Genomic DNA, 12002 nt, shown 5'->3' with positions numbered 1-12002 from the left:
TAAATTGTTTAAAAAATTCTGGACTAAAGCCATCAGGGCCGAGGGCTTTTCCTGATGTTAAGATTTTCACTTCTAATGTTATAGGGTTATTCAGTTCTGATTTTTGTCCACCATTAGGCTTAGGAAGAGTTAAGTTAGAGAAAAAGTTCTCCATCAGTCTTGGGGCCTTGGCTGGCTGTTCACTCATGTACAGTCTTTCATAAAATTCTGTAAAAACCTTATTTATACCATTGCTATCCATCTGAATGTGATCAGAGGAGTCCTTAACAAAGGGGATGTTTTGAGAATCAGCCCATTGTCATCTGTTGTTTGAGGAGGTGAAGTTGTGGTGGTTGAGGACCTGTAAACTTGACAGCATTATTTGACAGGAGTATTAGAATCAAATTGCTGTACAAAGTCCTGCAAGTTTTTACTTGAAATGAGATGTTTTATCGAAACCTTTTGAAGTTGTAGTGTGTCACAGACCAGAGGTCACACAGGAGTCCCTGCAGTTTTTACTGAAGTCATACACCTAACCTTAACATCACATGTTACAAGGATTACTGAATTCACAGCCTTTGGAAGGTCAGATCATATTTGAACACTCCATCCACACACAGATCACTCAGTTTGTGTTTCCCTTTTACAAGCCAAGACAGATTTCTTGCCAATGCGTATGGCTGGGTTGTGCCACAGAGAGGTGTAAGGTTGTCTTAAATGTGAAATACTATATATCTTATGAATTTCTCTCCAGACTGCTTTAGAGTAAGACAACACTGGGTTTGAAGAATAATTATGTACAGGAGTTGTTACACCATGTGAGAGGACATCCAGAGGTTCAAACAGGTTAGTTAGTTCCCTTTAAGTTTTGATCCAGGCTGTCTGCCTGATCAGGTGATCTGCAGTCAGGCAGCCACAGGTGAGCAGTGGGGGAGGGTGATTAGGAGGTTACAAAGGCAGTTAGGGGAGAACAATCAGGTTGGATTATTCTTGTTTGTACTGTGACAGAGAGGAGACCAGTGTCTGCTTCTGACCTTTTCCAACCTCCGACCTGCATGCTTTACCTCCTCTGTTGACAAGATTGCAGGCCAGGGCCATCCCAACTGTCCCACCGCGAGGAAACAGAGACGCAGCATCTGGCATCAAATGAAAACTGCGGACAATTAATTGAGGGCAAAGTTGAATTTATTATTAACTTACACAGGAAAACTTAGACGACGTATAATCTTTCCCTGCACAGCAGCACCCTCTGGTGGCACCTAACACAAAGATGCCACTGCATTCATCTCCATCCATTGTTCATGAACTATGTTGCAAAAAAAAAAAAAAGAAATGTTAACACAAATAATTGCACATCATAATTGGCGCTATTCTTGCTTGTGCATGTTTCTGTGAAGGTTGTCAGTCATCCAGGTCATGGTAATCCAAAAAAGGTCAGCTGGTCTTGTAGAATTTCTTGAAGATATTTTGCCACTCATCCGAGTAGCTTCTTCAGTTCTGATAAACTAGTGGGAAATTGAGGTTTAAATAGGAATGAGCTCTGTGGGTGACACCCACCTGAAACTTGCTTGACCAGAAACTGGGGTGACTAATTACCATACTGGCTGGTACTTACCTGTCTTTGAATGGACACAGTTCCCCCCATTCAATTTCCTACTAGTTTATCAGAACTGAAGAAGCTATATAGGAGACTTGGTAATATATGGTAACAGAAAACGTCCACGTAATACTTGCATACATGTTTTACACTTTTTTTTTTTTTTTTATAACTACAAGAGACTCATCTCCAGGATATCAGGTAAATCTAAGATAAAGGATACAAAATGAAGAAGAAAGAAAGAAAACTATAACTAACCGTAATTAAAAGAAACACATGTCAAATTCACAAAAGGTCCATAGTGTGTCTTGAATTAAATCAGATTATATGAAGAACCATGAAAGTAAAATAAATGCAAATACTTTAATTAAATCTTTCATTTGTTTCATTTGTGTGTAGAAAATCTCACCTTTCTTAATCTGCTGACACCCTGATTGTTTTGCTCTTCAGCTAAACATTAGAAGCTTTGGAGAGAAGAGAATAAGATGTTATGTTGCCTTGTCCCACCTTGATTTTTGTTTCCTCAACCCCGTATGACAAGCTTTGGCTGTGAGGGGGCATAATGATGCTTGTAAAACAGGTTTGGTTTGAGAGACCCAGTGCCATGAATATTCACAATGATATTGCCTTCCTTGTTTTGACAGACACAGACACATGGAGAATATGCAAACTCCACCCAGATTAAGATCTGAAGAGCTGCTTTAAGCCTTGGGAAAAATAATTACCTAAAAATGAATGCTCTGTTAGGAGATGTAGAGATGAGGACCCAAATGCGGGACTAAAGAAGAGGCCAGAGTTCAAACAAAAGGTATTTAATCATGAACAAAAGGTGCAGTGTACGGCAGGAAAATCCCAAAAAAATGAAAATCCAAAGACTAAAATCAAAGAAAGAATCATGGACAAGGCTTGGAGTCAAGGATCGTGGACATGGAGACAACATCTGGGAAGTAACACAAAGAAGGCAACATCAGGTAACATCAACGACAAGACAAGGAACAAAAGGAAGGCATGGCTATAAATTCAGAAGAGGGCTCAGGGATGACAAGACACGGGTGAAATGGATCAGGACAAAGACACCAGGAGAAACCAATTAATAATCAAGAGACAGACGAGGAAACACAGACAGGAAATCCAGAACTTAACAAAATAAAACAGGAAACACAACATGACACAGACATGACAAAACCACAAGGAGGTACGACAGACAGGAAACTAAGAAACTTGACAAAATAAAACACAAACACAAGACATGATCACAAAATTAAAGACAGACACAGACCCATGACATGCTCAGGACGTCTGGTTGTTGAGAGGAATTGGCACATCATTTCCATCACATGCAAATGGAATTCTTGCATATAACACTGGCAGTTCCTTGTCCATGTAAAACTCCAATAGAAGAACATTTTCTCAGCAGTCATGAAACAACAACAAAACATTTGTCTGAAGTGTCATCTCATTTCCAGGGAGAAGAGATTTAATATTCCCGGTTCCTGCTGCTAGTTTTAAATGACACTTCACTAAGTTCTGTAATGTTCTTTTTCTCAAAGCATAGAATCCACATTCAGATCATTTGATTTTATGTCTCTGAACTCTGAACGTTCACCACTCTGTTTGGTAAATTCTGCACATATTACTGTGAGTCGTGTTTAAAGTGTAATTTTTTTTATTTCCAAACCCATGATATTAAAAGCACACTTTGTTTACAAGCGTACATATGTAGATACAAAAAATAGAAGCAATGAAATACACCCCCACAGAAAGTGAAACATTGAATAGGCATACAGTGTTCGGTAAACCTGTGTGTCCCTGATCAGTATCCATTGCCCATTGTGTCCTTCTCTTTTAATTTCTTTTAAAAATCTGAAACCTTTAAGCAATTCAGCATATATGCTGGTGCTGTCCTTGTAAAGAGGTGAGATGTCGGTGGAGGGCATCGATATCAGGACATCAAGGAGTCAAAAGCATCAGTGTAAGCAGGAAGGTGAGTAATGGAGAAGCCACCATGCCAGGAGAGAAGCCAAAAATGCTAAAGCAGAAAGAAAATCATGAATTAAGTTAAATGACACAGTGGAAATAAGACGAGTAACACAAATGCAGAATATCTGAGTAAATTGGAATACTATCATCATCTTCTCCTGAGTTCATGTAAAAGTCACATCATTATTTGATAGGAATACTAAAATTAAATTTAAATGTAAGATTCTCATGTTCTATAACCTTCTGTCCTCCTTCTGTCCTAGAGGATCAATGAAGTTTTCTAAGCCTCCAAGACATTTTTACAGCTTGCAAGTAGGACATGTTATCTGTAAAATGTAAAATGTCTGAGTAAACTGGAATACCTGTCATCTGTTGTAGGAGGAGTAGGAGGAGTGGTGACTGAGTTCCTGTAAAAGTACGAGCATTATTTAAAAAGATTATTAAAAATATAATGCCTTCGCAAAAGCATAGAGAAGTTTCAGTGACTCAGTGACATACTGTCTTACCGTGAACATGGGCCATTATCCTTAGCTTGGGGCGGATTTGTAATCCTCACTGTTGGGATCTTAGGACATGGAAGCGCACTTCCATTTACAAGAGGAGTGAGATCTATCAGAAGAAGAATGGATCAGTGAGGTTATTCAACATAGTTTCCACTATGGTGAAAACAGATGTGAATTTAACAATTAAAGCAATTGTCCTGCCTTGGAAACTGGAAACAAAAATGGCACTCCCTCCCTTGAGGAACTCTCTGGATTGAATTTCTTCCAAAGATGCCTGATTCAAGGGCATCAGAAATCCAGCAAAGAATGTCTCAGTATATTCATCTGTAACTTCAGTTCCAATCTTACGGGGATTGTCCCAGTAGTAGGTACCTGTTAACAGAAAGTATAGACTGTTTAACATGAAGGTAATTAACAAGTGGAGTTCTTGATTTTATGGATTTTATATATCTTGTAATGCTACCATTTCCATCATTCCAGTTTGGGTCAGTGGTGAGACTCCTTTCCTTTGACATCTGCAGCTGTATGTTGGGGTTCTGATCCAGCATTTTAACAGTCACCTGTCTATATGGGCAAGGCCACTCCAGCTGGTCATCATAGTCACCAGACACGAGTTGCACATACATTCTAAAGAATTCTCCGTAGAATATTGTTGCTATCCTGTAAGCATAGCCCTCTCTGGAGTACTGCCGTCGGCTGTATTTAATGGCTGAAAACTCAGTGGTGTTCAAAACCTTCTCAAACTCATCCATCTGCATGGTTAGATGTGGACACTCTGTCTCAGACAGATTGATGTCATCAATTGAGAAGCCGCCCGTAGAGTTCCCTGGTCCTTTACGAACCTCAAACTCCACCTGGAAGTTCTTGGTGGCATTCAGAGGAACATGCTGGAGCTGCCAGTGAGATGTTGGTGTCCCTGGAAGGAGAATCTTTGGAATCAGTATGTTGAGCCACTTCAGTGTAATAGATGGACTATATCTTAAATGCATATTGTGACAAAAGCAGTTTATCAGTATTTAACACAATTTAGAGCAGATGGTACAGTGTGATGTTACCAGTGATCTGTGCCATGAGGCGGAGGGTTCCTGTGGAGTCCTGTTCATCTTGAAACTCTCTCATCCAGATGTTGAGTTGGTCTGACTGGTTCCCACTGTGGTAATAGTAGAACTGGAGGCACTGGCTGGGACACTCCCTGTTGAGACTCATCCTCTGGGTCTCCAGCCAGGCCGAGTCTCCCTCCTGACCTGATGCTGTGCTAGCATGCATGAAGTGACCTGAACCTTGACCTAGAATCAAGTTGTCCAAACAGATATCATGATGGGCCTTCAAATCTATTATCTTCATCAAAGTTATGTATAATTTAAGAAAATACAACAACCAAAGACATTGTAGCATGCAATTTAACTCACTTCATATAAGAGTTTACATTTTTTTATTGTGAATGTACATTTATTAGATTTATTATAGTATAATAGTTTATTGTAACTATTTAAGTCCATTTAAGTTTTTATGCTGTTTTGTCTTTATTAGATCACAATTGGAAGATTATGCTAAACATGGGGAATATAAACAGAATCAACATATACCTCGATCATTATTTCCATTGGGTAGACTGGTGTGGTCAGCAGTAGGACCCCCACTAACATGTTGTACTCTTTCCCAGCCAGTACCAGTGCGTGAACAGCGGCTCACGTCACAGATAGTCTCTTCAGAAAAGCCACAGTACATCTTAAAGGCAATGGATGAATCTGTAAAGATTAAAGAACACAGGACGGACTTTCATTACTGAGGACATGAAGTCTAACATTTAAAGCTTTTCAGATTGTAATAGTTGATATTATGAAGTGCACCTTCACGACACATGTTACCTAGATACGCCAGCAGACGGTGCCACGTTTTATTATTTTAGTCTAGCAGCACTTGCCATAAATAGATGCATGTGTTGGAGCTCTTGTTCACCCTTTGTCACGGCATTCAATAAACAACGAGCACTGTGGAAACCCCAGTTCAGTGTGGCTGTGAGTGTTCCTGCTAAGCTAAGTCAATCCACCACCACAGACCTTGAAGCGTTACAAGTTGTTGGCTGATGAACTCTTGCAGAAACATTTCATGTAGAGGAAAGACTTGTGGGCACGTAGGTTGGATCAACAAAGAACTAGAAGGCTGTTATATTTAGATCCTGATAATTTGTTGAGACCCTGATTAAATTTGTCAACTGCTTCGTGAGTTGAAAAAATATCAAAAAAATGCGCTAAACTGTTGGAAAAACATTTACTTTTCTTTTGATAATGGTGCATTGTGTGCACTGTGACTAAACCATTCTTTAAACTCGGTGTTGGTCATTGTAATGTTCAAAGACTTACTGCATTTGTAGAGTAGGTTCAGCTCCATAACATCACGGGGACTCATTTCCAGCCTTTGACCAATCACATCCTGGAACTTTGGATCTTTGGTGATAACTGTTGATCCATTGCCATTGGAGAAATAATTTTTGCCGTAGTGCATCACTGAGAGGTAGTCATAAAGGACTCCCTGGGTGGTGCTGTCTTCGCTGCTAACTATGTGAAAATTATGCTCACGACCTGGAGGACACAGAAAAAACAGCCAATGAAAAATCTTGAGATCAGCACATATGGTAAAGAATAATGAACCACTGAATGATTGTTAATCGTTAAGAAATTATTTAGTTAATTCATGAATCCTGTTTAAAATACTTAATTTTTCAGATAAGTATCTCAATTTAATGAACAACAAAATGATGATGAAATATTAATCAAACCTTTTATGATGTTTTCAAGTGCAATCGTCACATAATCATCTCTGTCATATCTGGATTGTTCATGGTAGAAGCCGAGGGCATGGAGAAACTCATGTTCAACAGTGGCTAAGCTATCACAAAATCTCCCGATGGAGAGGACCTGTCCACTGGCAAAAACTCGCCCAATATATGAAAAGCATCTAAAGCAGAAAAACACACATTAGTACTATTATGTGATGACCTAAGGCCTCAATTATCACAGCTTGTGTACAGACATAAAACACAATACATACCCACTCAGCTTTTGGACAGAAATGTAATATTCCTCCGAGTCCCTTGGTTTGAAGTCAATACATGATTTCAGCCTGAACTGGTCAAATGCTCTCAGGATGACTCCTTTAGCATTCATCTCTTCCAGTGTTCATGAATTGTGTTGTAAAAATGAAAAAATAATAATGATCATTTTAAGACAAATAATTGCGCTTCATAATTGGTGCTATTCTTGCTTGTGCATATCATTCTGAGGAGCTGTTCTCTTCTAGATGGGTGTTAAAGGTGGATTGTGAAATATGATGTCAGTCATGAAACTTTGCTGTTTTCTCTTTTCATTATGTAATGTCTCCATGGCAACAGCCAGTTTATTGTTCACAGTTGCTGAATTCTTCATTTATAGTCATGGAAAATTTGCAATATTCCTAAATAACCACTTGACGAGGTTAATTCAGTTATTCAGTATTATCATTGAACAAAAATAAAAACCAAAAAAGAATTAAATAGAACACAATACCAAGGTCCTTTTCCAAGACATATGGAACTGGAGACATCCACAGTTTGTTATCACCAATGACAGCACTCCTTTGTGTGTTTGGAGCCTAAGATGTATGAGACTTGGTAATATATGGTAACACAAAACATCCACGTAATACTTGCACACGTTTTACACTTTGTTTGGTAACACTTTCTATGAAGGTTGTATTTACAGTGCCCTATGAATGCACTCATAATATTTTATAAGGTGTCTATAAAGCATTATAATGGTCATTATTACCATCTATACATATTCAGAAGTCGTTATAACCAACTTCATGATGCACTATGACAACTGGTTATGAATGATTATAATTTTAATCTGAATAGTGCATTATAAATATGTCAATATCTGCCTAGTCACTTGTTCATTTTATGATGCATCATAACTACTTTGCATTGCTAAATGTGTTAGTGATGCATAATGAGTTTTGACTTCGCCTATAGTGCTTTATATCTGTAGTTATAAGTATATGTAATAAAGTTATAATAATGTATACATCTCCCTACAGCACAGTTATAAACAGCTATGCAATATCGTAAGTGCTATTTGTCAGCGCTAAGTAAAGTGACAAGAATATGCCACTATTATTAACAGATATAAGTTACTATGAGTAATTAAAAGGTGCAATGAACTAAGTCCTGAGTCTGGCATCTTTACCCCATATGCACAACGTTAATATCAAAGGTGTTATTTGTCAGCTTAAGGTAAATTAGTGCAAATGAGGTGTTGTGGATATAAGACTATTATAAACATATGAGGCACAATGAAATGAGAGCCTGGACAGTAAAGACAAAAGGAATGCATTTAGTTCACTTTATTTTCATTTAAACCAACACACATAATCAGAATGATTATCAATGTTCTGAGCACATTACACAAACACATGAAACATGTGAAACAGGCCACAAATGTGGCACGGCGTGGTCCTAGAGATGTGGATCTTAAAAGTGCCTTTGGGTTGGTGACGTGATTCAGGGTCAAAGGTCAGGAGATGGTATGACAGCAACTACAAGAAGAACAGAGGCAAATCTTTAGTGCTCTAGCTGGGTTTGTTTTTATGCAGAAAGTTTTGATTGAAAACACACAAGCAGATCACGTTTTTTTGTTTAAAGCAGCGTAATGAGACATTATATTACCGCATATCATGCAGACACCGCAGATTACCCGTAGGTGGCTTAAACTAGCTACACGAAGGTTACCAGACACGGCTAGTTTTAATTCACAAATTAGATCGTTTTCATATTCTTGCGTTTAATGATTGAAACCATTCGAAATCATTGCTTTAATACGTAAACCATGTGCTTCATGTAAGTAAAGTAAGGCATTAGCTCACAAAACACTAGCAGGACAGAGAGACAACCTACCCGTCCTGGAGAGGACTCAGCGGAGAAAGGAAAGAAAAGCCGCTTTGCGACTAGTACATATAGTCAATGCTTTACGACAGTGGGTGGAGCTGGGGACGGAGGTGGGTGGGTGGGGTCAGAGGTCATTGGTCATGGACTAAGGAATGACATTTCTACAATAATAATAATAATATTAATAAAAACGATATTAAAATAATATCTGACGGCATTCAATAAATGCGGACATTTCTAGCGATCTACATCTAGCGATTTATAAGAGACCGATATAACAAATAACCGTTAATTTTTTTTCGAATCTCAAAGTGCCGAATCCTGCAGCAAAATTGACGTTACATTAAAAACCGAAATAAGATCATTACAAATCTAGTCTAAATGAAATTAAATCAAACCTCTTCATTGCGCAGTGTCACATTGACAGTCGTCCTCATAGTACGAAATAACTTTTTGAAATACATCAGTTTGAAATCCGTTTCGAGCGGCATGAAAATTTGAGAAAAATCGGCAGGCACCAAACAACAGATTAATTTTCGTGACAGTTTCACATCCACTGTGACACCGGGTTGGCATTTAACCGCTTCTTTATACAGGATCGCTAGAAATGTCCGCATTTATTGAATGCCGTCAGATATTATTTTGATATCGTTTTTATTAATATTATTATTATTGTAGAAATGTCATTCCTTAGTCCATGACCCCTGACCTCTGACCCCACCCACCCACCTCCGTCCCCAGCTCCTCCCACTGTCGTAAAGCATTGACTGTATGTACTAGTCGTAAAGCGGCTTTTCTTTCCTTTCTCCTCTGAGTCCTCTCCAGGACAGGTAGGTTGTCTCTCTGTCCTGCTAGTGTTTTTTGAGCTAATGTCTTACTTTGCTTACATGAAGCACATCGTTTATATATTAATGCAATGGTTTTGAATGGTTTCAATCATTAAACGCAAGCATATGAAAACGATCTAATTTGTGAATTAAAACTAGCCGTGTCTGGTAACCTTCGTGTAGCTAGCTTAAGTCACCTACGGGTAATCTGCGCTGCCTGCACGATATGCGGTAACATAATGTTTCATTAGGCTGCTTTAAACAAAAAAACCTGATTTTTTTATTTGTTTTCAATCAAACCTTTCTGCATAAAAAACAAACCCAGCTAGAGCACTAAAGATTTGCCTCTGTTCTTCTTGTAGTTGCTGTCAAACCATCTCCTGACCTCTGACCCTGAATCACGTCACCAACCCAAAGGCACTTTTAAGAGCCACATCTCTAGGACCACGCCGTGCCACATTTGTGGCCTGTTTCATGTGTTTGTGTAATGTGCTCAGAGCGTTGATAATCATTCTGATTATGTGTGTTGGTTTAAATGAAAATAAAGTGAACTAAATGCATTTCTTTTGTCTTTACTGTCCAGGCATTTCATTTGCTCTAATTTGCCTAAAGCTGACAAATAACACCTATGATATTAACACTGTGCATATGGGTAAAGATGCCAGACTCAGGACTTAGTTCATTGCACCTTTTAATTACTCATAGTAACTTATATCTGTTAATAATAGTGTCATATTCTTGTCACTTTACTTAGCGCTGACAAATAGCAATTATGATATTGCATAGCTGTTTATAACTTTGCTGTAGGGAGATGTATTCATTATTATAACTTTATTACATAGACTTATAACTACAGATATAAAGCACTATAGGCGAAGTCAAAAGTCATTATGCATCACTATACACATTTAGCAAAGCAAAGTAGTTATGATGCATTATAAAAAAGTGACTAGGCAGATATTGACATATTTATAATGCACTATTCAGATTAAAATTATAATCATTCGTAACCAGTTGTCATAATGCATCATGAAGTTGGTTATAACGACTTGTGAATATGTATAAATGGTAATAATGACCATTATAATGCTTTATAGACACCTTATAAAATATTATGAGTGCATTCATAGGGCACTATAAATACAACCTTCATAGAAAGTGTTACCCTTTGTTTTATAACTACAACAGACTCACCTCCAAGATATCATCAGGTAAATCTAAGACAAAGCATACAAAGTGTTTTTAACAAAGAAGACAACAACTAATTATAATTAAAAGTCACACATGTTAAATTCACACAAGGTCCATTTAATGAAATAAAGATATTTAACTTTACCCTTGTTTATTTCTGGAATGTCTTTGTCTTCTCCAATGTCTACAAAATCAGAACAGATTATTTCTTATACAGTAGCACTGACTGAGTAAAATATATTTAGCTGAACTGATGTCATGAAATAAAAGAAGACCAAGAAATAATACACTTACCCACTATCATTGGTCCATTCTGTGGAGAGAGAGTTTCATTCATCAGCATGTTATGTTAAATAAGAATCAACTCAGTTCTATCTCGTTGTTTCTGGTTACAAGAACCTTTCAAATGTTTGCATTTGTACTCAGGGTTCAGTATTATTGGAAATATGTCTAACAGAGCTTAAAGAATATTCATTTGTTAAATATCAAAAATAAAGCTGCATTTTCATTACTTTAAATAAGATAGCACAATGATTCAGCAACAGATGAACTCTTACTGGCTTTGTGGGGATTTCTGATGAAACTGCCACATTGACCACCAGGAAAATGAAGACTTTCATCCTCATAGTGTGTCTTGAATTAAATCAGATTATATGAAGAACCATGAAAGCAAAATCAAACATGAATGCAAATACTTCATTTTTCAATTAAGTCTTAAGTTGTTTCATTTGTGTGTAGAAAATCTCACCTGTCTTAATCTTCTGCCACCCTGATTGTTTTGCTCTTCAGCTGCACATTAGAAGCTTTGGAGAGAAGAGAATCAGATGTTATGTTGCCTTGTCCCACCTTGATTTTTGTTTCCTCAACCCCGTATGACAAGCTTTGGCTGTGAGGGGGCATAATGATACTTGTAAAACAGGTTTGGTTTGAGAGACCCAGTGCCATGAATATTCACAATGATATTGCCTTCCTTGTTTTGATTGTAATGTGAACGTTGTATG

At 37.8% G+C, this 12002-nt stretch overlaps 1 protein-coding gene across 2 annotated transcripts; it reads right to left on the bottom strand.

The window, feature by feature from the left end:
• Positions 1 to 2502: 2502 nt before the first annotated feature.
• On the bottom strand, positions 2503 to 11642 carry LOC125016492 (meprin A subunit beta-like). 2 transcript variants are annotated; one of them, XM_047599000.1, is made up of 15 exons: positions 11559 to 11642; positions 11296 to 11314; positions 11147 to 11185; positions 11005 to 11027; positions 7605 to 7689; positions 7111 to 7228; positions 6839 to 7017; positions 6423 to 6641; positions 5646 to 5807; positions 5115 to 5345; positions 4523 to 4975; positions 4261 to 4431; positions 4063 to 4165; positions 3919 to 3963; positions 2503 to 3605 (listed from the first exon to the last, which is right to left on the bottom strand). In XM_047599000.1, exons 1-15 carry the CDS (start codon positions 11625 to 11627, stop codon positions 3527 to 3529), a joined length of 1995 nt encoding a protein of 664 aa, XP_047454956.1. In that variant the 5' UTR covers positions 11628 to 11642; the 3' UTR covers positions 2503 to 3526. The 2 variants fall into 2 exon arrangements, with proteins under 2 accessions (XP_047454956.1, XP_047454957.1); XM_047599001.1 differs by lacking the exons at positions 7111 to 7228; positions 7605 to 7689 and having other exon boundaries at positions 11559 to 11572.
• Positions 11643 to 12002: the final 360 nt, after the last annotated feature.

Source organism: Mugil cephalus, chromosome 11, assembly GCF_022458985.1.
Source record: "Mugil cephalus isolate CIBA_MC_2020 chromosome 11, CIBA_Mcephalus_1.1, whole genome shotgun sequence".
Classification (NCBI taxonomy): domain Eukaryota; kingdom Metazoa; phylum Chordata; class Actinopteri; order Mugiliformes; family Mugilidae; genus Mugil; species Mugil cephalus.
Note: the sequence above shows the minus strand (reverse complement) of the source record. Positions and strands in the feature narration are given on the sequence as shown.

Excerpts from the sequence above, each read along its gene's own strand:
- LOC125016492 (XM_047599000.1), bottom strand. The coding sequence starts at position 11,627 with ATGAGGATGAAAGTCTTCATTTTCCTGGTGGTCAATGTGGCAGTTTCA. Across the intron at positions 7,018-7,110 it reads TCTGTCCAAAAGCTGAGTGG|ATGCTTTTCATATATTGGGC; the intron begins GTATGTATTGTG and ends TTTCTGCTTTAG. Across the intron at positions 4,432-4,522 it reads AAACTGGAATGATGGAAATG|GTACCTACTACTGGGACAAT; the intron begins GTAGCATTACAA and ends TTCTGTTAACAG.